This window comes from Ictidomys tridecemlineatus, chromosome 10 (assembly GCF_052094955.1).
Source record: "Ictidomys tridecemlineatus isolate mIctTri1 chromosome 10, mIctTri1.hap1, whole genome shotgun sequence".
NCBI classification, from domain to species: domain Eukaryota; kingdom Metazoa; phylum Chordata; class Mammalia; order Rodentia; family Sciuridae; genus Ictidomys; species Ictidomys tridecemlineatus.
In genome coordinates this window covers 124,049,900-124,070,040 of record NC_135486.1, presented here as the reverse complement: position 1 = coordinate 124,070,040, position 20,141 = coordinate 124,049,900, and the positions used below count along the sequence as shown (strand labels likewise).

Genomic DNA, 20,141 nt, shown 5'->3' with positions numbered 1-20,141 from the left:
TATTCTTAGGTGGTGCGCATGGTGATCCGACACCACGAGGAGCAGCGGCAGAAAGAGGAACGGGCTCGGAGGGAAGAACAGGCAAAGTTGCGCCGAATTGCTTCCACTATGGCCAAGGATGTCAGACAGTTCTGGAGTAATGTGGAAAAGGTAAGTGATGGGAATTGGAAAAAGGAAATGGTCATAGATCATGTTGGAGGATGGTAAGATAGTAGGAATGATGAAAACTTTCCTTGACAGAATGAATATTATAATTTCAAGGAACTCTTAATGACATTTCTCTTGTGCATTGGGCCTTTTTAGCATTTAGTGCTGTGAGAAAGAAGGAAATATGGTGGCAAGATAAGGGCCATGCGTTTGGGGATTATTAATAGGACTCCTTGGCCCATTTGTTCTTCGAAAGGCTTATAGTATGCTTTTACTTTCCTCTGTCTTTTTTTTTTTTTTTTAATGTGAGTTCTAGCTAAGTTGCTGAGGCTGGCCTTAGCCTTGAACTTTGGATCCTCCAGCCTCAATCTCCTGAGTGCATTGGAATTACAGGCATGCACCACCACACCTGACTAACATGCTTTTTCTGAAACACATTTATGTCATACATGTGTTTATTTTTCTTGAATGCCATCAAAATTCCCATTGCCTGTGTGTTAAGTTGTAAATGGTTTCTCAAGTTCTGTCCTCCCTCAGTATCCGTAGGGAATTAGTTCAAGGAATCTCTGCAAGTACCAAAACTTGGGAATGCTCAAGTCCAATATGTAAAAGGCCACAGTATTTGCATATAACCTACCCACATCTTCCCATGTCCTTTAAAAAATATTTTTAGGGCTGAAGTTGTAGCTCACGGGTAGAGCTTAGCACATGCCAGGTCCTGGGTTTGATCCTCAGCACCACATAAAGATAAATAAAGTATAGTGTTGTGTTCAACTACATTAAAAAATAAATATTTAAAAATATATTTCTAGATTACTAGTATGACACAAATGCTAGATAATTATTAAAATATTAACAAATGCTTCACAAATAAAATAGTCTTTATAATGTATTCATAAATGCTACATAAGTCATGGTTACAATGTTTTGTTTAGAGAGTAACTATGAAGAAATACATACAAATTCAGAATTTAGTACATGCCCAGTTTTGTAGAGATGACATCTCACTATGTTGTACAGGGTGGTCTTGAACTTAATGGGTTCATATGATTCTTTTATCTCAGCCACTCAGGAGCTGGGACTACAGGCATGTGCCATCATGTCTGACTGCAGTGCACTCTACCACTGAGCTACATCCCCAGCCCTTTATTTTTTTATTTTGAGACAGGTTTCTCTAAGTTGCTGAAGTTAGCCTGGATGTTGTAATCCTTCCAAGTAGATAGGATTACAATCATGCAACACCATGCCTGACTTGCTTTTTGCCCCCCCCCCCCTTTTTTTTTTTTTGATGCTGGGGAATTGAAGTTAAGGTCTTGGTCTTGCATGCTAAGTTCTTGCTCTGCCTCTGCCACCGAATTGTACTTGCAGTGCTTTTTTTTTAATCTTTTTTTTTTTTTTTTAATATTTATTTATTTTAGTTCTCGGCGGGCGAACACAACATCTGTGTTTGTATGTGGTGCTGAGGTTTGAACCCGGGCTGCATGCATGCCAGGCGAGCACGCTACCACTTGAGCCACATCCCCAGCCCTTTTTTTGAATCTTTTTTCATCTTAGTTTGATACATCCTTCTGACCATTTTACACAAGATCTTTTTGCACCTGGGAAGACCTTTCTCATTTGTACTTAAGAAACATCTACTTTTTTTTTTTCTATTCTATTCTGAGGGTTGAACAGGGCTTTTGTGCTCTGAGCTACCACAGTGCCACATGTTTTAAGATATAGCTCCAGATTCATCTGTAAATCATCCCGAGCTGGTGAAGTCTAAATTCTTCTATTCCTTCTATTCCTTTTGTGCTTCCCTCAGAAGTATCCTATTAAATCATGAGATCCTTCAGATTATTTAAGGGTTTTTCTTCTTTTTGGTTTTTTTTTGTAGCTTTGAGGGTCAAACATAGGGCTTTGTGCATTGTAGGCAAGTACTCTACTATTGAGTTATACATCTCAAACCTCCTAAAAACTATTTAGCTCTTCTTGAGTGGTCAGCCCAAGGTCTAGGATAGAAGAGGCCTTCCTAAAGTTAGACAAAAGAGTATATACATGGTTATTTTGGTGAGCAGTCCCTTTCATGATGGTGGCAGGTGGTGCAATTCAAGCAACAGTCCCGGCTTGAGGAAAAGCGCAAAAAAGCCTTGGACCTCCACCTGGACTTCATTGTGGGGCAAACTGAAAAGTACTCAGACCTTCTGTCTCAGAGCCTCAACCAACCACTAGCCTCCAGCAAAGCTGGCTCTTCCCCTTGCCTTGGCTCTTCCTCAGCTGCTTCCAGTCCTCCACCCGCTGCTTCCCGGCTGGATGATGAAGGTGTGTATTCTCTTTGGCCCTGTTACTCTTCCCCTCATACCCTTTCCAGAGCTGAAAAACCCACCCTGTGGCTTGCAGGGCCCGTGGACTTTGTGACCTTGTTCTCCTGCTATAGATGGGGACTTCCAGCCCCAAGAGGAGGAGGAGGAAGATGATGAGGAAACCATTGAGGTTGAAGAACAACAGGAAGGCAATGATGCAGAGACCCAGAGGCGTGAGATTGAGCTGCTTCGACGTGAGGGAGAACTGCCCCTGGAAGAGCTGCTCCGTTCTCTCCCCCCTCAACTGTTGGGAGGGCCTTCTAGCCCCTTTCAAACCCCTTCCTCTCATGATAGTGACACACGAGATGGGCCTGAAGAAAGTGTTGAAGAAGAACCTTCTCAGGTGTTGGAGGTATGGGAACAGGAGTTGGAGGGGAGGGTTCAGAGTAGAAGAACAGGGAGAATTTCAGGTTTGAGTTCTGGGCTATGATGTTGGATGTATTTTTGAGAGTTCTCCCTGATTAAGGACAGTTGAGTTCTAATTTAGGAGTGGCTAGGAAAGAATCTGGGTTTTAGCCTGCAGTTAGCAGTTTCTGTTATAGTGAAAAGAGTTTACTTACTGTACTCTAAATTGCAGTTTGGTCTTATTTTGGCTATTCCTTGTCACTTCTGTGAAATGACCATAATACTCCTTGTATTAGTTTGTAAGTTGAGCGTTGGGATGGTCACCTTGAAGTCTTCTCTGGACCTGTGTGCTGTGTTTATCCATACGTCCATTTGTTGGGGACTATTACTTCCTAGCACTTTCACAGATCCTGCCCCAGCAGTGGGGACAGGATTTGGTAGCTGGTGCTGAGAGAAAACCCTTGATTGCGTCCTTGCCCCTGGTACTGTAGCAGTAGCAGGTGTTACTCATTGGAACAGAGATCATTTTGTGATGTCTTACTCAACATTGTACCTTCCTCTTGCTCTTCTAACCTCCTTTTCATCCATTTAGGTGAAGCCCCCACCTTCCTCTGTCACACAGCGCAACAAACAACCTTGGCATCCAGATGAAGATGATGAAGAGTTTACTGCCAATGAAGATGAAGGTTAGCCCTATTCTCTTAATCCTCTTGCCCCTTACCCCTTGAATAATGTTTGGACCTAACCTTTCAGGCTTTCTCATTTCTTCTCTTTGAACTGTCTTGTGTCTCTTTCTTGATCCTGCTTCATTCTATCTCCTAGCGGAGGATGAAGAGGATACTATAGCAGCTGAGGAGCAGTTGGAAGGGGATGTGGATCATGCCATGGAACTGAGCGAGTTGGCTCGAGAAGGTGATAGTCCCTTGGTATTTTACTGAGCATCCACTTGATGCAGAGGGTCTAGAACAGAGCAATGAATAAGATACTTTTTTTTTTTTTTTAACTTTTAGTTGTCATTGAACCTTTATTTTATTTACTTATATATGGTGCTGAGAATTGAACCCAGTGCCTTGCACATGCTAGACAGGCGTTCTACCACTGAGTCACCACTCTAGCCCCCCTAAAATATTTTTTATTTCTCTGGTGTAACTCTGGGTCTAATGGTAAAGGTAGAATTATAAAGGAAAAACGAAGTAGAAAGTGCTGAATACTCATAGTGGAAATTTGAAGCTTGATATTGGAGTTTAGTGCAGGGAAGAGCTGCTTTAAAAGGATATTGGTGGGGCTGGGTTGTAGCTCAGTGGTAGTGCGCTTGTCTGGCATGTATGAGGCACTGGGTTTGATCCTCAGCACTGCATAATAAAGGATATTGGCAATATTTGACCTGAATCTTGAAAGGAAGTTTACCAGATTGATAACATACTTCTCAGAAGAAGGCAGCACCACCATGGTTGTATCCCAGGTTGGACTTGGCTTTGGTAGCTGGTACTGAAAGTACACTCTTGTCTTCCTTTAGACTTGGGCCTAGTAATGGTTATAGAGTTCTAGATAAAATGAACTGATAACACTTAAACCCTTTCTTCCTCCCTTCAAAGCAACCAGGAACATACCCTTTATTTGATCACCAGGTGAGCTATCTATGGAGGAACTGTTGCAGCAGTATGCAGGAGCCTATGCCTCTGATGCCTCTGCTGTAGGCTCTGGGAGTAGTGAAGAAGAAGATGAAGATGAGGATGTTGAGGCTAATAGCTCTGATTGTGAACTAGAGGGTCCCACAGAAGCTGAAGAAGCTCCTCAAGAGGATAGTAGCAGTCAGTCAGGTAAAGGTGTGGTCATAAGGCAGGAACTGGTGAGGGCAGGTGTTGGAGGAACAGTTATGGTGAGCACTAAGCCTTGGTCTTTTGATTTAGACTCTGCTGAGGAGCAGAGTGAGGATGAGGAAGATGAGCATTCAGAGGAAGAAGAGACAGGTGGGAGTTCAGAATCGGAGGAATCTGAATCTGATGAGTCTGAAGATGCTGGATCACAAAGCCAAGCAGATCAAGAGGAGGAGGAAGATGATGATTTTGGGGTTGAGTACTTGCTTGCCCGTGATGAAGAGCAGAGTGAGGCAGATGGAGGCAGTGGGCCTCCTACCCCGGGGCCCACTACCACTCTGGGCCCTAAGAAAGAAATTACTGACATTGCTGCAGCAGCTGAAAGTCTACAGCCCAAGGGTTACACCTTGGCCACTACCCAGGTATCCCCAGACCCATATTCTGCTTTCTCATATCTGAACTATGGTTTTCCAGTGACAGATAACTCACTTCAACTATGGTGATTCTTTTTTATTTTCTCTCCCTGTAAGGTAAAGACACCTATTCCCCTGCTCCTACGGGGCCAACTCCGGGAGTACCAACACATTGGGCTTGACTGGTTGGTTACTATGTATGAGAAGAAGCTTAATGGCATTCTTGCAGATGAGATGGGACTGGGGAAGACAATCCAGACCATCTCCCTGCTTGCCCACTTGGCCTGTGAAAAAGGTAAGTAGCAGGGAGGTCCCTTTCTGGGCCCTCTTGGCCAACTCAGTGAGAGTTTATTTGGTGGTGACTTGACCTGCAGGAGAGTGAAGTACTTAATTTGACTCTGGTTAATAACCCTGTAGGGAGAACAGTGTGGGTTCTAGAATTCTTAGGAAGGGCTATTAGGAAAGGGTGGTCAGGGTTATATCTTAGGAACCAGAACTGCAAAGCTTACTTATCCTCACTATGTCTTAATTCTTTTTCTAAACAGGTAACTGGGGTCCCCACTTAATCATTGTTCCTACCAGCGTGATGTTGAACTGGGAGATGGAGTTGAAACGTTGGTGCCCCAGCTTTAAAATCCTTACTTACTATGGAGCCCAAAAAGAGAGGAAGCTTAAGCGGCAGGTTCGATCATCCATGTGGTTACTTTCTTATATTGATGCTTTCTTCAGTTTTGGCCTTTTCCTCAGATAAAGTCCCTCTTTCCTCTTCCTATTATTCCATCCTCTTCCAACCTGACTTCTATCCCTTGAGGACCTTAACTTGTCTTCCCTTAGTCCTCTTTGTTTTCTTTTCATTCCACACACTATTACTTTCTCTCTTTGGTCCCTCAGGGCTGGACCAAGCCCAATGCCTTCCATGTGTGTATCACATCTTACAAGCTGGTGCTGCAGGACCACCAGGCCTTCCGCCGCAAGAACTGGCGCTATCTCATTCTGGATGAAGCTCAAAACATCAAGAACTTCAAGTCCCAACGCTGGCAGTCATTGCTGAATTTTAATAGGTACCGATTGAGATGGGCAGTTGTGAGAGGATTGGCTTTACCTGAAGGATGAACTACTGGGTTGAGGAGTATATTAAGGATACTTAGAAGGTTGGAACCTTGCTGACCATTCTTCCTATTCCCTTTGTCTCTTTGCAGCCAGAGGCGCCTGCTCCTTACAGGAACTCCCTTGCAGAATAGTCTCATGGAGCTGTGGTCCTTGATGCACTTTTTGATGCCCCATGTCTTCCAGTCTCATCGTGAATTCAAGGAATGGTTCTCTAACCCCCTAACTGGCATGATTGAGGGCAGCCAAGAGTATAATGAAGGATTAGTCAAACGCCTCCACAAGGTAGAGCCTGTAGTAGTTTGCCAAGGGTATTGGTGAAGAGCTCAGGACAATAACCAGAAAATCCTGGTGGGGAGAGGGAAATCTGCACTAGGCTGAACTTGTCAAGCAGTAATATGCTAGTGACTCACCCATTATTAAATAGAGTGACTTCACTTGAGTCATCATTCTACTTGTTTTGAGTGGGGATGTTTTTGTCCTTACTTTGTTTGAATGAAATGATACTGTCGGGGCTGGGTTTGTGGCTCAGTGGTAATGCGCTTGCCTTGCATGGGTGGTCCTTAATTTTCTTTTCAGTCTGTGTATCTCATATGCATTACCATTCCCAAGGCTATGTGATAATAATTCTTCAATTACAACACCTTGAGTTTCTAGATCTCTTGACCTAAATTTTAATTTCTATCTTTAATTAAAAGTTCTTCTTTGTGGGGGAGAGTGCTTTGGTGCTGGGAGATAAACTGAGGGTCTTGTGAAAGAAGCAGATACTCTGTCACTAAGCTACATCTACAACCCAGAAAGTTTCTCTTAAATTCACTCTTCTCTCAGCCAAATATCTGTGGCCTTTACATCCTGTTATTTCTTAGCCAAATATTGCTAATAATTTATTTTTCTTTTTTTTTTAATATTTATTTTTTAGGGCTGGGATTGTGGCTCAGCGGTAGAGCGCTCATCTAGCACGTGTGAGGCCCTGGGTTCAGTCCTCAGCATCACATAAAAATAAATAAGCAAAATAAAGATATTGTGTCCAACTACTTCTAAAATGTAAATATTTTTAAAAAAATACTTTTTAGTTTTAGGTGGACACAATATCTTTATTTTTTTGTGGGGCTGAGGATTGAATCCAGTGTCTCATGCATGCCAGGCGAGCACGCTACCACTTGAGCCATATCCCCAGCCCCAAATAATTTCTTGGTCAGTTACATTGTTTTATAAAACCAAGCTAGAAATCAGGAAATCTTCCTTAACTACTACACTTCATTTCTCTTTCTTCCTTTACTTCTCCATGTCACTAGAGATATGGAAGATTGTGTTCTCTATGAACTTTTTTATATACTGAGATAAAAGATTTGTTTTTTTTTATTCTGCTTTAGTTTTAGTGCTGAGGTTTGAACTTGGTGCCTCATGCATTCTAAGTACGGACTCTGCCAATGAGCTACACTCCCAGCCCCAAAGCCACAATATTTATTCTCAGTTTCTCTCCTGGATTTATTTTTGTAATCTCGTAAACTAACAGTCACTCCTTGAAATGTAGTTTTAGTCATCTCTTGTGTAGGGTTGGTTTGTTCTCACTGCTTCCTCATGTATCTTTATTTTGGTATGGTTATCTTTGTCTCCTTCATTGGATAATGAATTTCTTGAGAAGAGGGCTTACTTCTAATTTATTCTTATCTGACTGGTATATGGCATACTGCATGACTCCATGATAGTTAGCTGGTTAAGTCAACACTCACCTGGCATGGGGCCAAGACCCAGCTAGAGGGGCTAGGCTGGAGCTTAGTACCCACTGTCTCCTGTCAGCCTCCTGCTTATTTGCTTTAGGTTTTACGACCTTTCTTGCTGCGCCGAGTTAAGGTGGATGTCGAGAAGCAGATGCCCAAAAAGTATGAGCATGTTATCCGCTGCCGACTCTCCAAGCGTCAGCGCTGTCTTTATGATGACTTCATGGCACAGACCACGTAAGGGAGGACTGAGGGTGAGCCCTGGGACCCTGGATTGGAGTGCAGATGGCTGTCAGAATGTCCCATTTATTTTTCTTCTCTCCAGAACTAAGGAGACACTAGCCACAGGCCATTTCATGAGCGTCATCAACATTTTGATGCAGCTGCGAAAAGTCTGCAATCATCCAAATCTATTTGACCCTCGACCTGTTACCTCTCCCTTCATCACCCCAGGTATCTGCTTCAGCACCGCCTCTCTGGTGCTAAGGGCCACTGATGTCCACCCCCTCCAGGTAAGTAGTTGCCCCCAAGGCGGTTGGCCCTTACCTCAGTCTCAGACCTCTTTTCTTTGGAGTCTGACCTTTGTACCCTTACTTATTCCTTCATTACCCTCACTTCATTGTTTTCTAGCCATGTGACTTTTGGCAAATTTAATAACCTCTGTGTCTGGGGTTTTTTTTACCTTTCAAAACAGAGATTGTAAGGCCTACTGTATTGCAGTGTGTTTGAGAATTGAATTAATATTTTTGGAAGTGCCAGGACCTGTAGTACTGGCATACTTATAGATGTTTTGTAGATGTTTTATTTTTCGCACTCCTTTCCACTTTTTTTTTTTTTTTTTAAGAGAGAGAATTTTTAATATTTATTATTATTTAGTTTTCGGCAGACACAACATCTTTGTTTGTATGTGGTGCTGAGGATCGAACCCGGGCTGCACGCATGCCAGACGAGCGCGCTACCGCTTGAGCCACGTCCCCAGCCCCTCCTTTCCACTTTTTAACACATTCCCTCCTCCCAATTTTTTTTGTTGCTGTGATGAAATACATTTAATAGAATTTACTGGGCTGGGGATGTGGCTCAAGCGGTAGCGCGCTCGCCTGGCATGCGTGCGGCCCGGGTTTGATCCTCAGCACCACATACAAACAAAGATGTTGTGTCTGCCGAGAACTAAAAAAATAAATAAATATTAAAAATTCTCTCTCTCTCTCTCCTCACCCACTCTCTTTAAAAAAAAACAAACTAGTTTATTTAATTAAAAAAAAAAAAGAATTTACTGTCTTTTCCATTTTAAGTAATACATTTCATTGGCATTCAGTACATTTACATTGTTGTGCAGTTATCACCACTATCAATTTCTTTGATTTTCCCAAATTAAAATACTCCATATTTGTTAAACAATTACAGTCCCTTTCCTCTTCCCAGCCTCTGGCATCCAACATTCTATTCTGTTTCTATGAATTTGACTAGTCAGGGTGTTTGGGAATTATAAAGTACTCATTCTTGGCAGCTTGTTTACTTGGCATGACATCTTCAAGGTTCATCCATGTTGTAATGTGTAAAATTTTTCTTTAAAGAATACATAATGTTCCCTTGTGTGACTATACTACATGTTTATCTGTTTATTTCTTATGAACACTTGGATTGTTTGAACCTTTTGACTTGTGAATAATGCTGTTATGATTATAGGTGCACACGTCCCTGCTTTCAATTTTTTTTTTTTTAAAAAGAGAGTGAGAGAGGAGAGAGAGAGATAGAGAAAGAGAATTTTTAATATTTATTTTTTAGTTCTCGGCGGACACAACATCTTTGGTATGTGGTGCTGAGGATCGAACCCGGGCTGCACACATGCCAGGCGAGCGCTCTACCACTTGAGCCACATCCCTAGCCCTGCTTTCAATTTTTTGAGGACATATGACCAAAAGTAGAATTACTATATCATATGGTGATTCTGTTTCTGATTTTTAAAATTATTTATTTATTTATTTATTGAGGAATTCCCTTACTTTTTTTTAATAGCAACTGGACATTTTACATTCCCACCAGTGGTGTACAAGAGTTCTATGGCACATGCCTGTAATCCCAGTGGCTTGGGAGGCTGAGGCAAGAGGACCACAAGTTCAAAGCCAGCCTCAGCAATTTAGTGAGGCTCTTAGCAACTCAGCTAGACCCTGTTTCAAACAGCAACAACAACAACAAAAAACAAACTGATGGAGATGTGGCTCAGTGGTTAAGTAACTCTGGGTTCAATTTCTGCAATTAAAAAAAAAAAAGAGTTCTAATTTATGGACACAATACCTCATTTCACTTATTATTATTATTTTTTTTAACAAATACTTTTATTTTGTTGATTTTACTTTTTTTATGTGGTGCTGAGGATTGAACCCAGTGCCTCACACGTGTGAGGCAAGCACTGTACCGTTGAGCCACAATACTAGCCCCATTTCACTTATTTTTAATGTGGTGCTGAGGATTGAACCCAGTGTCTCACACATGCTGGGCATGCACTCTTCAATTGAGCTACAATCCCAGCCCCAAAGAATATTTTTTGATAATGACTATGTTAGTGTGTATGAAATAGTATTTCATTGTGGTTTTTATTAGCATTTCCTTAATGATTATTGGTGTTCAGTATCTTCTTGTGTTTATTGGCCATTTATATGTCGTCTTTGGAGAAATGTCTGTTCAGGACCTTTACTGATTGTTTTCAAACCAGGTTATTTTTTGTTGTAGTTGTTATTATTCTTTGTGTTCTTTGGAAAATGACTCAATTTGGATCTGTGATTTGCAGATATCATTCCAGTCCATGGGTTGCTATTTCATTCTGTTGATGCCATCCACCAATGCACAAAAGTTTTACATTTTGATATAATCTATCAGTTTATTCTTTCGTTGCATGTGCTTTTGATGTCATATCCAAGAAATCATGGCCAAATTGGTCCCTTTGACACCATGTTTTGTGTTCCTTTTTGTGGCAGCGGATAGATATGGGTCGGTTTGACCTTATTGGCCTGGAGGGTCGTGTTTCTCGATATGAAGCTGATACATTTCTGCCCCGGCACCGCCTCTCTCGACGAGTACTGCTAGAGGTGGCCACTGCTCCTGACCCTCCTCCCCGGCCCAAGCCAGTCAAGATGAAGGTCAACAGGTACCAGGACTAAGGAATAAGGGGATGGGTTCTTAGAAAAAGTGACTACAGCTGGCTGGAGGGGTTTGGGATAGAAAAGAAGTCTTGGAGACTAGGCTAGAATGTTTATATGGGAAAAGAATAAAGTATTATGGAGGGATTGGGGAAGAAAATAACTAGAAGAGGGTTCTGGGAGTGGTTCCTATGTTTGTCACTGATATTTTTGTTTGCCCTCTGTCTTTGCTTGCTGCTTTCTGATCATTTTGGATTTCTTTCCCTTGTTCTTCTTTGGGTCTCTTTTTCTTTCCTCTCTTTGCTCTTATAATCTTTCTGCCTCATCTTTCTTCCTTTCTTTTGCTATTTCTTTTTCCCCCTCTCTACCCACCCCCTTGATTTTTCCTCATAGGATGCTGCAGCCAGTGCCCAAGCAAGAAGGCCGCACGGTGGTGGTGGTGAACAGCCCACGGACGCCCCTTGGCCCTGTCCCAGTCCGACCCCCTCCAGGCCCTGAGTTCTCAGCCCAGCCTCCCCCTGGCCCAACCCCCCCAGTACTGCCAGCACCACTGATGATGTCAGCCTCACCTGCTGGACCCCCGCTTGTTCCTGCATCCCGACCCCCTGGACCTGTTCTTTTGCCTCCCCTGCAGCCAAACAGTGGTCCTCTCCCCCAGGGTGAGTTGAAAGGGAGCCAAAGGTTATGAGTGGAATGGTACTTCAGGAAGATTGTTCTGACTAGGGAAGAAGTAATGCAATGAGTTTGAGGACCTGGTTGGGAAGATGTGGGTGTGGTATTTCATAGGCTAAAAGGGGAAGTATGGAGGCTTCTGGGACCAGGCTAAGGCTTTAGTCAGGATATTTCTGACAGGTATTTGGTTTGTATCTACAGTTTTGCCATCCCCCTTGGGAGTCCTGAGTGGGACCTCACGGCCTCCCACACCAACCCTGTCCCTGAAGCCGGCCCCACCTGCCCCAGTTCGTCTGAGCCCCGTCCCACCCCCAGGCTCCTCCAGCCTGTTGAAGCCCCTTACAGTGCCGCCAGGCTATACCTTCTCTCCTGCTGCTGCAACAACCACCTCTACCACTACGGCGACTGCTACTACCACATCAGTGCCAGCTCCAAATCCTGCACCACAGCGCCTGATCCTGTCTCCTGATATGCAGGCCCGTCTGCCCTGTAAGTTCCCAGGACTCTGGTGGTGAGGGACTTGAGACAAGAGGAAGATTTATATTTGAGGGAATGAGAGAAAAAAAGATATGTTAGGTGTTTTGTCAGACACTGGTAAATCATGAGTAAGACTCCTTAAGGAGTTTACAGTCTGGTCAGGGAGGTGACCATGGGTAGGTAAATAGTGATAAGCCTACCAATAAAGTATTTGTGGGGCTAGCGATATAGTTCATTGATAGAGTACTTGATTAGTGTGCCTAAGGCACAAGGCCCTTTAATCCACAGCACTGCAAAACAAAATGCAAAAAACAACAAAAACTGAGGGTAAAAGGACATGATCAATTCAGTCTTGATAGTGTGCCATTAGAGAATATAAAGAAAATTGTTAACCAAATAAGTGGGATTGGAAGAATCAGTACCTCAATAACCGAAAGGCTGTAGGTAGGGGCTTCGGTTGTTTGGACATGATAAATTGTGGAGAAATTAGAGACTTATTGTGTATGTGCTTCAGGGGGTTCCGAGAAATGATGTTGAACAATGTGAACCCTGTGAACAATATGACCTTCTCTATTTGTAGCAGGTGAAGTTGTCAGCATTGGGCAGTTGGCTTCACTGGCACAACGTCCAGTGGCAAGTGCTGGGGGAAGCAAACCTCTCACCTTCCAAATCCAGGGCAACAAGCTCACTTTGACTGGTGCCCAGGTGCGCCAGCTTGCTGTGGGGCAGCCCCGCCCGCTGCAAAGTAGGTAAAACCCACCCCCTGTCCTGCCCTTTTCCTTCTCTTCTCTGTCCCTTGTTTTTGTGGCTCTTTATGTTTCTTTTTCTAGCTTTTAGTTGGTGGAGCCAAGGGGAATGGTTGGAAAAGGGGTCTTTTGATTAAAAATAGGAAAAAGGTCCTTCTAAAGACATAATTCCCTGTTTTTTCCCTTTCTTGCTCTTGCCTCGGCCCTCCTGATAGCTGCTTCTCTCTCTTTCTCTTTTCCCTTAACCCAGGGAATGTGGTGCACTTGGTGTCAGCAGGGGGGCAGCACCACCTCATCAGCCAGCCTGCCCATGTGGCCCTCATCCAGGCCGTGGCCCCGACCCCTGGCCCCACCCCTGTCTCTGTGCTGCCTTCTTCGACCCCCAGCACCACCCCTGCCCCCACTGGCCTCAGCCTTCCGCTTGCTGCTAACCAGGGTGAGGCTCCTGGCCTTCTTACTTAGCCCTTGCTGGCCTTGGTCTTTCCAGATGTGTCCTGGGCTATTGTCTGTCCAGCCTTCCCTTGTTGTTTTCCCTTGCCAGCATCTTCAGTATCTGTCTGCCACCCTCTCCTGCCCCTATTGGGGACTTCTTCCATCCTTTGGGTCTCTTGTTTTTTTTTTCTACCTTCCTCTCAATGTAGTTTCCTCTTGCAGTGCCACCATCCATGGTGAATAACACAGGCGTGGTGAAGATCGTAGTGAGACAGGCCCCTAGGGATGGACTGACTCCAGTTCCACCACTGGCACCAGCACCCAGGCCTGCGAGTTCTGGGCTTCAAGCTGCATTGACTCCACGCCCCACATTAAGCCCTGGTCGGCTATCCACACCTACCCTGGGTACTGCCCGGGCCCCCATACCTGCGCCCACTCTGGTGAGGCCCCTTCTCAAGCTGGTCCACAGTCCTTCACCTGATGTCAGTGGTGAGTCCAGATTACTGATGCTAGGAATAGAAATGCGATGGGGTGGTCTTGAAGGTTTCTTGGTCACAACAGAGCCCCTTGTTATCAGCATGCTATCTTAGTTTGCACTGGGCTCCAGAGTGGGCTGCCCAAGCCCTAACTTAATTCCAAGATAAATTTATTGCTTTTTGAAGGAGAGGAAATAAAGTTGTCCTGTTCTTTTAATTTTTGGTGTTATGTTGTGGGAGTGATGGCTTTCTGGGAAATAGGTTAAGTTTGGGGTAAGAGATCAGGAAAGTAATTTTAGAGCTAATTTGTCTTCTGTCTCCACAGCTTCAGCACCCGGAGCTGCTCCCATGACCATCTCTTCTTCTCTCCATGTGCCATCCTCACTTCCTGGGCCAGCCTCTTCTCCAATGCCAATTCCCAACTCCTCTCCCCTAGCTAGTCCTGTGCCCTCTACAGTTTCAGTTCCACTGTCATCTTCACTCCCCATCTCTGTTCCTTCCACACTTCCCACCTCAGCCTCAACTCCATTAACCATCCCCATTTCAGCCCCCTTGCCTGTTTCGGCTTCAGGCCCAGCTCTCCTGACCAATGTGACTCCAGCACTGGCACCCGTTGTTTCAGTGTCTCCTGGACCTCCCTCTTTGGCACCAGCTGGGGCTTCCCCAACAGCATCAGCCTTGACTCTAGGTTTGGCTACAACTCCAGCCCTGTCCCCACCTCAGACACCTGGTCACCCTTTGTTGTTGGCTCCCACCTCTTCACATGTTCCAGGGTTAAACTCATCCGTGGCCCCAGCATGTTCCCCTGTCCTGGTGCCAGCTTCAGCTCTGGCCAATCCCTTTTCGGCTGCGCCAAATCCAGCTCCTGCTCAGGCTTCCCTTCTGGCTCCAGCACCTTCTGCATCTCAGGCTTTAGCCACCACTCTGGCTCCTATGGTGGCTCCACAGACAGCAATCCTGGGTCCTCCAGCTTCTTCTCTGGCTCCTCTTCCAGTCCTGGCTCCATCGCAGACTCCAGTTCCAGTTATGGCTCCAACACCAACGCCAGGAACCCCATTAGTCTCATCCTCACTGGTGCCAGCTCCACCTTCTGTGTTGGCTTCATCATCAACTCAAACTATGGTACCAGCCCCCGTTCCATCACCTCTCTCAAGCCTGGCTTCTACACAGACACTGGCTCTAGCCCCAGCTTTAGCATCCACTCTGGGTGGCTCGTCTCCATCTCAGACACACTCTTTAGGAACAGGGAACCTTCAAGGGCCCTTTCCAGCCCAGACATTATCATTGACTCCAGCATCATCCCTGGTACCTACTCCAGCCCAGACACTGCCTTTGACACCAGGAACACCACTGGGTTCAACTCAGACGTTGTCTCTGGCTCCAGCTTCTCCGATGGGCTTGGCCCCAGCCCACACGCTGACTTTGGCTCCAGCAACATCATCTGCTCCACTCCTGGCCCCAGCTTCAGTGCAGACACTGACTTTGAGCCCTGCCCCAGTTCCTGTGCCCACCCTGGGTCCGGCTGCAGCTCAGACCCTGGCGCTAGCCCCAGCCTCAACACAGGCCCCAGCTTCCCAGGCATCTTCCCTTGTGGTTTCGGCATCTGGTGCCGCTTCCTTGCCTGTCACCATGGTAAACCGGCTGCCTGTTCCCAAGGATGAGCCTGACACACTGACATTGCGCTCTGGTCCCCCCAGTCCTCCCTCCACTGCTACCTCGTTCAGTGGCCCCCGACCTCGACGTCAGCCCCCACCACCACCTCGTTCCCCTTTCTATCTGGTAAGTTTATTTTCCCAGATAAAGAAATAGAAAATTGGTTTTCTTTGATGTGTTGGTAAATTGGATAGAACAGAATAATGTCACTTTTAACCTAGTAAATTGGAAAGACTAGTGTTAATGTAGAAAGTGCTTGAGTGACATTTGGGCAAGTCCCTACTCTTTCTTGGGTTTGTACCCTTATCTGTAAAGTGGGAATGTTAATTCATGTCCTACCATTCTCAGTGGTGAGTAAGGACCAAGGGGTAGAGGTTTGGTTGTTGCTTGCTCATTTTTTTTTTCTTTGTCTTTTTGGTGCTGGGGATTGAATCCAAGGCCTCATGCATGCTAAGCATGCGCTGTACCACTGAACTATATCCCTACCCTTTGAACGTGTTTTATTTATTTTTATTTTTTTGTGGGAGGGTCCCACTGCGTTGCACATGCTAACTTTGAACTCCTGGGCTCAAGAGATCCCTCTTCCTCAGTTTCCCTAGTAACTCGGACTACAGGTGCACATTTATCACACTTGGCTCTTTGAATGTAACTTCCCCCCAAACTCCCTCCTGTACTGGGAGTTAAACCCAAGATTACCTCATGCATGTTAGGCAAACCCTTTGCCAGGGCTGGGGATGTAGCTCAGTGGTCGCACACTGTGTTTGCCTTTGCACTCATATATATACAGTTTTGGAATGACTTCTTTTCTCTTAGCATGATTTTTTGAGAGTCACCTGTGTTGTTGCATATGTTAGTATTTTGTTTCTTTTTATTGTTGAATAATATCCCTTTGTATGAATGTACTACATTTTATGCATTCATTCATCAATTGATGGAGACTTCAGATTGTTTTGCTGTTTTAAATAATGCTTCTATGACTATTTCATATACAAGTTTTTGTATGAACATAGGTTTTTAATTTTTCTTAGATATAGATTAAGGAAAAGAATTGCTAGATATAGTAACTGTTTAACTGTTTTGAGGAATTGCCAAAGTGGCTACAATGTTTGATGTTCTTACCCACTGTCTGAGAGTTTCAGTTTCTCCACATTTTCACCAACACCTACTTTTTTTTTTTTTTTTTTTTTTAATTACAGCCATCCTAGTGGGTTTGAAGTGGAATCTCATTGTGTTTTTGATTTACATTTCCCTGTTGGCTAATGCTGAGCATCTTTTCATGTGGTTTTGGCCATTTGTGTATCTTTGAAGAAATATCTATTCAGATCTCTTGGCATTTTTAAATAGAGAATTTGACTTAATATTGAGTTGTAAAAATTCTTTTAATATTCTGGTTGCAAGTCCCCTTTCAAATGTCTGGTTTGCAAATATTTTCTTTTGCTACTGTTTTTCCCTCTATTAGGACATTTTTCATTCCTCACTTAGTACCTCAAGCTAAGGAATAAAGCTTAAGATAGCAGTCAGAAAGAAATATTTGGGGCACTGCACTGCTTTTTCAAGAACAGATACTGTTCATTTTATGTGGATCTTGATAGTTTCAATGAAGACATTAATTATGCAAATGTAAAACTACAAGCATGGTAAGTGCTTTTACAAAGGAGAATTTGATGGTTTTATAGACTGTGAAACTGGAAGCCAGAGATGAAAAAAAATTGAATCAAAGTCATACAGGTCTTGTGACTGCCTTTTTTCCTCTCCTGAATATATGGTTAGCAGTTTCTATCCTACCCCATTTCATTCTGGTTCTTGGCAAAAATCTGCTGTGGATTTGATTAACCAGTTTGTTTCTGGGTCAGTGATTTGAAGAAGGCTTCTTTTTTTTTTTTTTATGGTGCTGGGGATTGAACCCAGGGCCATATGCATGTGAGGCCTGGGCTATATCCTCAGCCCAAGGCTTTTTTTTTATTTTTTATTTTTTTATTTTTTCAGTGCTGGGATTGAACATGCTAAGCAGGTGTTTCACTACTGAGCCATACCCCCAGCCCAAGGAAGCCTTCTAATGTTTTGGACTCACAAGAAGATGAAATGAGTTCAGTGTTACATAGGAAAGTTCTCAAAAATCATTCGTGTTACAATCTGTTGGATATTCAGATCTTTTTTTTTTTTTTTAAAGAGAGAGAGAATTCTAATATTTATTTTTTTAGTTTTTGGCGGACACAACATCTTTGTATGTGGTGCTGAGGATCGAACCCGGGCCGCACGAATGCCAGGCAAGCGTGCTACCGCTTGAGCCGCATCCCCAGCCCCGGATATTCAGATCTTAATTTTGAATATTCAGGCATTCTGCTTTGGTAGCATACAGGGAAAGATGAGTTATCTTTTGTAGAGAGAGATTTATTTTGTATAACATTAAGAAAGGAATACTTGTCATTAACAGCTTGGATAACTTCAAAAAGTATAGTATAACTTTTTGGATCTCATGGTTTCTGTTTCCACTTGGGGAGAACCATCAGGTTTTCTGTAATTTTTTTTTTTTTTTAATGAACTCTTGGGGATACTGATTACTTTCTCGGTTTTGTTCCCATCCCTAGGAGTCTCTGGAGGAAAAGCGGAAGCGGCAGAGGTCTGAACGCCTGGAACGGATTTTCCAACTTAGTGAGGCTCATGGGGCCCTGGCACCTGTGTATGGGACTGAAGTCCTGGATTTCTGTACCCTGCCCCAACCTGTTGCCAGCCCCATCGGCCCTCGTTCTCCTGGCCCCAGCCACCCCACCTTTTGGACTTATACCGAGGCTGCCCACCGGGCTGTACTGTTTCCCCAGCAGCGACTAGACCAGCTGTCAGAAATCATTGAGAGGTTGGCAGGGCTAAGTCCTAATGGGGAGTGGATATAGAGGTTAGGGCTGGTGAAGGTGCTAACTTTTGGGATTTTTCAGAGTCCCATTTTTTACACTACTTGCCTTCTTCCTTTTCACAGGTTCATCTTTGTCATGCCTCCTGTGGAGGCACCTCCCCCTTCCCTGCATGCCTGCCACCCACCTCCTTGGCTGGCTCCTCGGCAGGCAGCCTTCCAGGAGCAATTGGCCAGTGAGCTCTGGCCCCGGGCTCGTCCTTTGCACCGTATTGTATGTAACATGCGCACCCAGTTCCCTGACTTGAGACTCATCCAGTATGATTGCGGTGAGTTCATTGGCTAGTGCAGGACCGTTGACCTCTTACAGCAGGACTGTTACATCAGAGGACATGTCCCTCAGAATTTCTGTACATTATAGGCAGTTTTTTAGATTATGCTTATAAGCAAAATGGGGAATTGTAGGCTCTTTAATGGATTTATGGCATTCATGAATTTAACTTCCTTGAAAGTATATACTGCTATTTCATTTATGCTCACAGTGATTGTTTTGTGAACATTTATCATATTTTACAAATTATTTGGGACCCAATATTGAGTGAGTCTACGTAGCATAGTTTTTAAATTTATGGGGAAAAGGTATTTGGTGGTAAATAATTTGCCAGGTATGGTTGGCATACACCTATAATCCAGCAACTTGGGAAAACTAAGGCAGGAGAATCACAAGTTTGAGGCCAGCCTTAGCGACTTAATGAGACCCTGTCTCAAAAATAAGAATTGGGGATATAGCTCAGTGCTTCTGGGTTTAATTCTTAGTATCAAAATAAAAAAATAACAATTCATTTTGGTTTGAGAAGAGGAAAGGACCTTTGTATTGGATAGTATGCATTTGACTGCAAGTAAAAATCAACTAAGAGTGAATTAAACCACAGGAGCATTTACTGTTTAATGAGAAATGTTGGTGTGTTTTTGGTTCAGCAGCTTACTATCTTCACTGACCCTAGGACCTTTTAATCTTTCTACTTTGCTTTTCATCCTTGGTTTTTATCTTTTTATTCTGCTTGTTTCTTCAAGTTATTGAGATGACTTTTATTGCTCCAGGTAGCTTAGCAGTCCTCTAAACAGAAATTAAGGGTTTGAAATAAAAACACTTATTTCTAGTGAGTCTTTTTTTTTTTTTTTTGGAGTAGGGGGAAGGCCCTGTCAGGTGACTTTACTTCATAACACATGGTTCATACTGAGCCACGAAAACAGAGCAATCACTGACAAAGGTGAACAGCAAAGAACAACCATGGTTTATTTAGACCAATCATGATTTATTTTCTGTGGTTGGATTGGGGCTTGCAACCCCTGGGATCAAAGAATCTCTGCCAGGTGTCCACAATGTTTATCAGGTTCTATTCCAAAAAATGGCTGTTGAATCGTAATGATTAGTTTCTGCCATAAATCTGGAGATATTTTTATAAGAACATATTTGGAGATTTCCTTTATCTTAGAATGTAAGAAAACAAGAATTTTTATTTGTATGTGTGCAATAAATGTTTTTTGGGGGGGTGGCGGAGTACCAGGGATTGAACTTGGGTGCTTAACCACTGAGCCACATCCCCAGTCTTTTTTTTTTTTTTTTTTTAACTTTTGAAAAAAAATGTTATTGGGCTTGGGTCGTAGCTCAGTGGTAGAGTGCTCATCTAGCACATGTGAGGCCCTGGGTTCAATCCTCAGCACCACATTAAAAAATAGGTATTAATTAATTTATTTATTTATTTATTTATTTTGAGACAGGGTCTAAGTTGCCTAGGGCCTTGCTA

General features: G+C 43.7%; 1 protein-coding gene and 1 non-coding gene across 4 annotated transcripts in view; both read left to right on the top strand.

Annotated features, from left to right (window-relative positions):
- Srcap (Snf2 related CREBBP activator protein) overlaps positions 1–20,141 on the top strand; it is a 34,710-nt gene that overhangs the window by 6,844 nt on the left and 7,725 nt on the right. For 2 of the 3 annotated variants that reach the window (XM_021725511.3, XM_013357890.4), the window contains exons 6-27: positions 10–150; positions 2,226–2,448; positions 2,564–2,841; positions 3,427–3,520; positions 3,657–3,746; positions 4,463–4,654; positions 4,745–5,073; positions 5,182–5,359; positions 5,610–5,746; positions 5,956–6,125; positions 6,264–6,456; positions 7,993–8,129; positions 8,218–8,404; positions 10,868–11,037; positions 11,423–11,688; positions 11,903–12,190; positions 12,759–12,923; positions 13,175–13,360; positions 13,579–13,845; positions 14,158–15,611; positions 18,074–18,339; positions 18,460–18,662. In XM_021725511.3, the coding sequence (XP_021581186.2) occupies positions 10–150; positions 2,226–2,448; positions 2,564–2,841; positions 3,427–3,520; positions 3,657–3,746; positions 4,463–4,654; positions 4,745–5,073; positions 5,182–5,359; positions 5,610–5,746; positions 5,956–6,125; positions 6,264–6,456; positions 7,993–8,129; positions 8,218–8,404; positions 10,868–11,037; positions 11,423–11,688; positions 11,903–12,190; positions 12,759–12,923; positions 13,175–13,360; positions 13,579–13,845; positions 14,158–15,611; positions 18,074–18,339; positions 18,460–18,662 (5,614 nt within the window). The remainder of the gene's footprint in view (positions 1–9; positions 151–2,225; positions 2,449–2,563; positions 2,842–3,426; positions 3,521–3,656; positions 3,747–4,462; positions 4,655–4,744; positions 5,074–5,181; positions 5,360–5,609; positions 5,747–5,955; positions 6,126–6,263; positions 6,457–7,992; positions 8,130–8,217; positions 8,405–10,867; positions 11,038–11,422; positions 11,689–11,902; positions 12,191–12,758; positions 12,924–13,174; positions 13,361–13,578; positions 13,846–14,157; positions 15,612–18,073; positions 18,340–18,459; positions 18,663–20,141) is intronic. The other variant, XM_021725512.3, reaches the window with a different exon arrangement.
- Positions 3,227–3,355, top strand: LOC120887727 (small nucleolar RNA SNORA30/SNORA37 family). The gene has a single exon (XR_005731060.2). It is a non-coding gene; the product is annotated as a small nucleolar RNA SNORA30/SNORA37 family (small nucleolar RNA).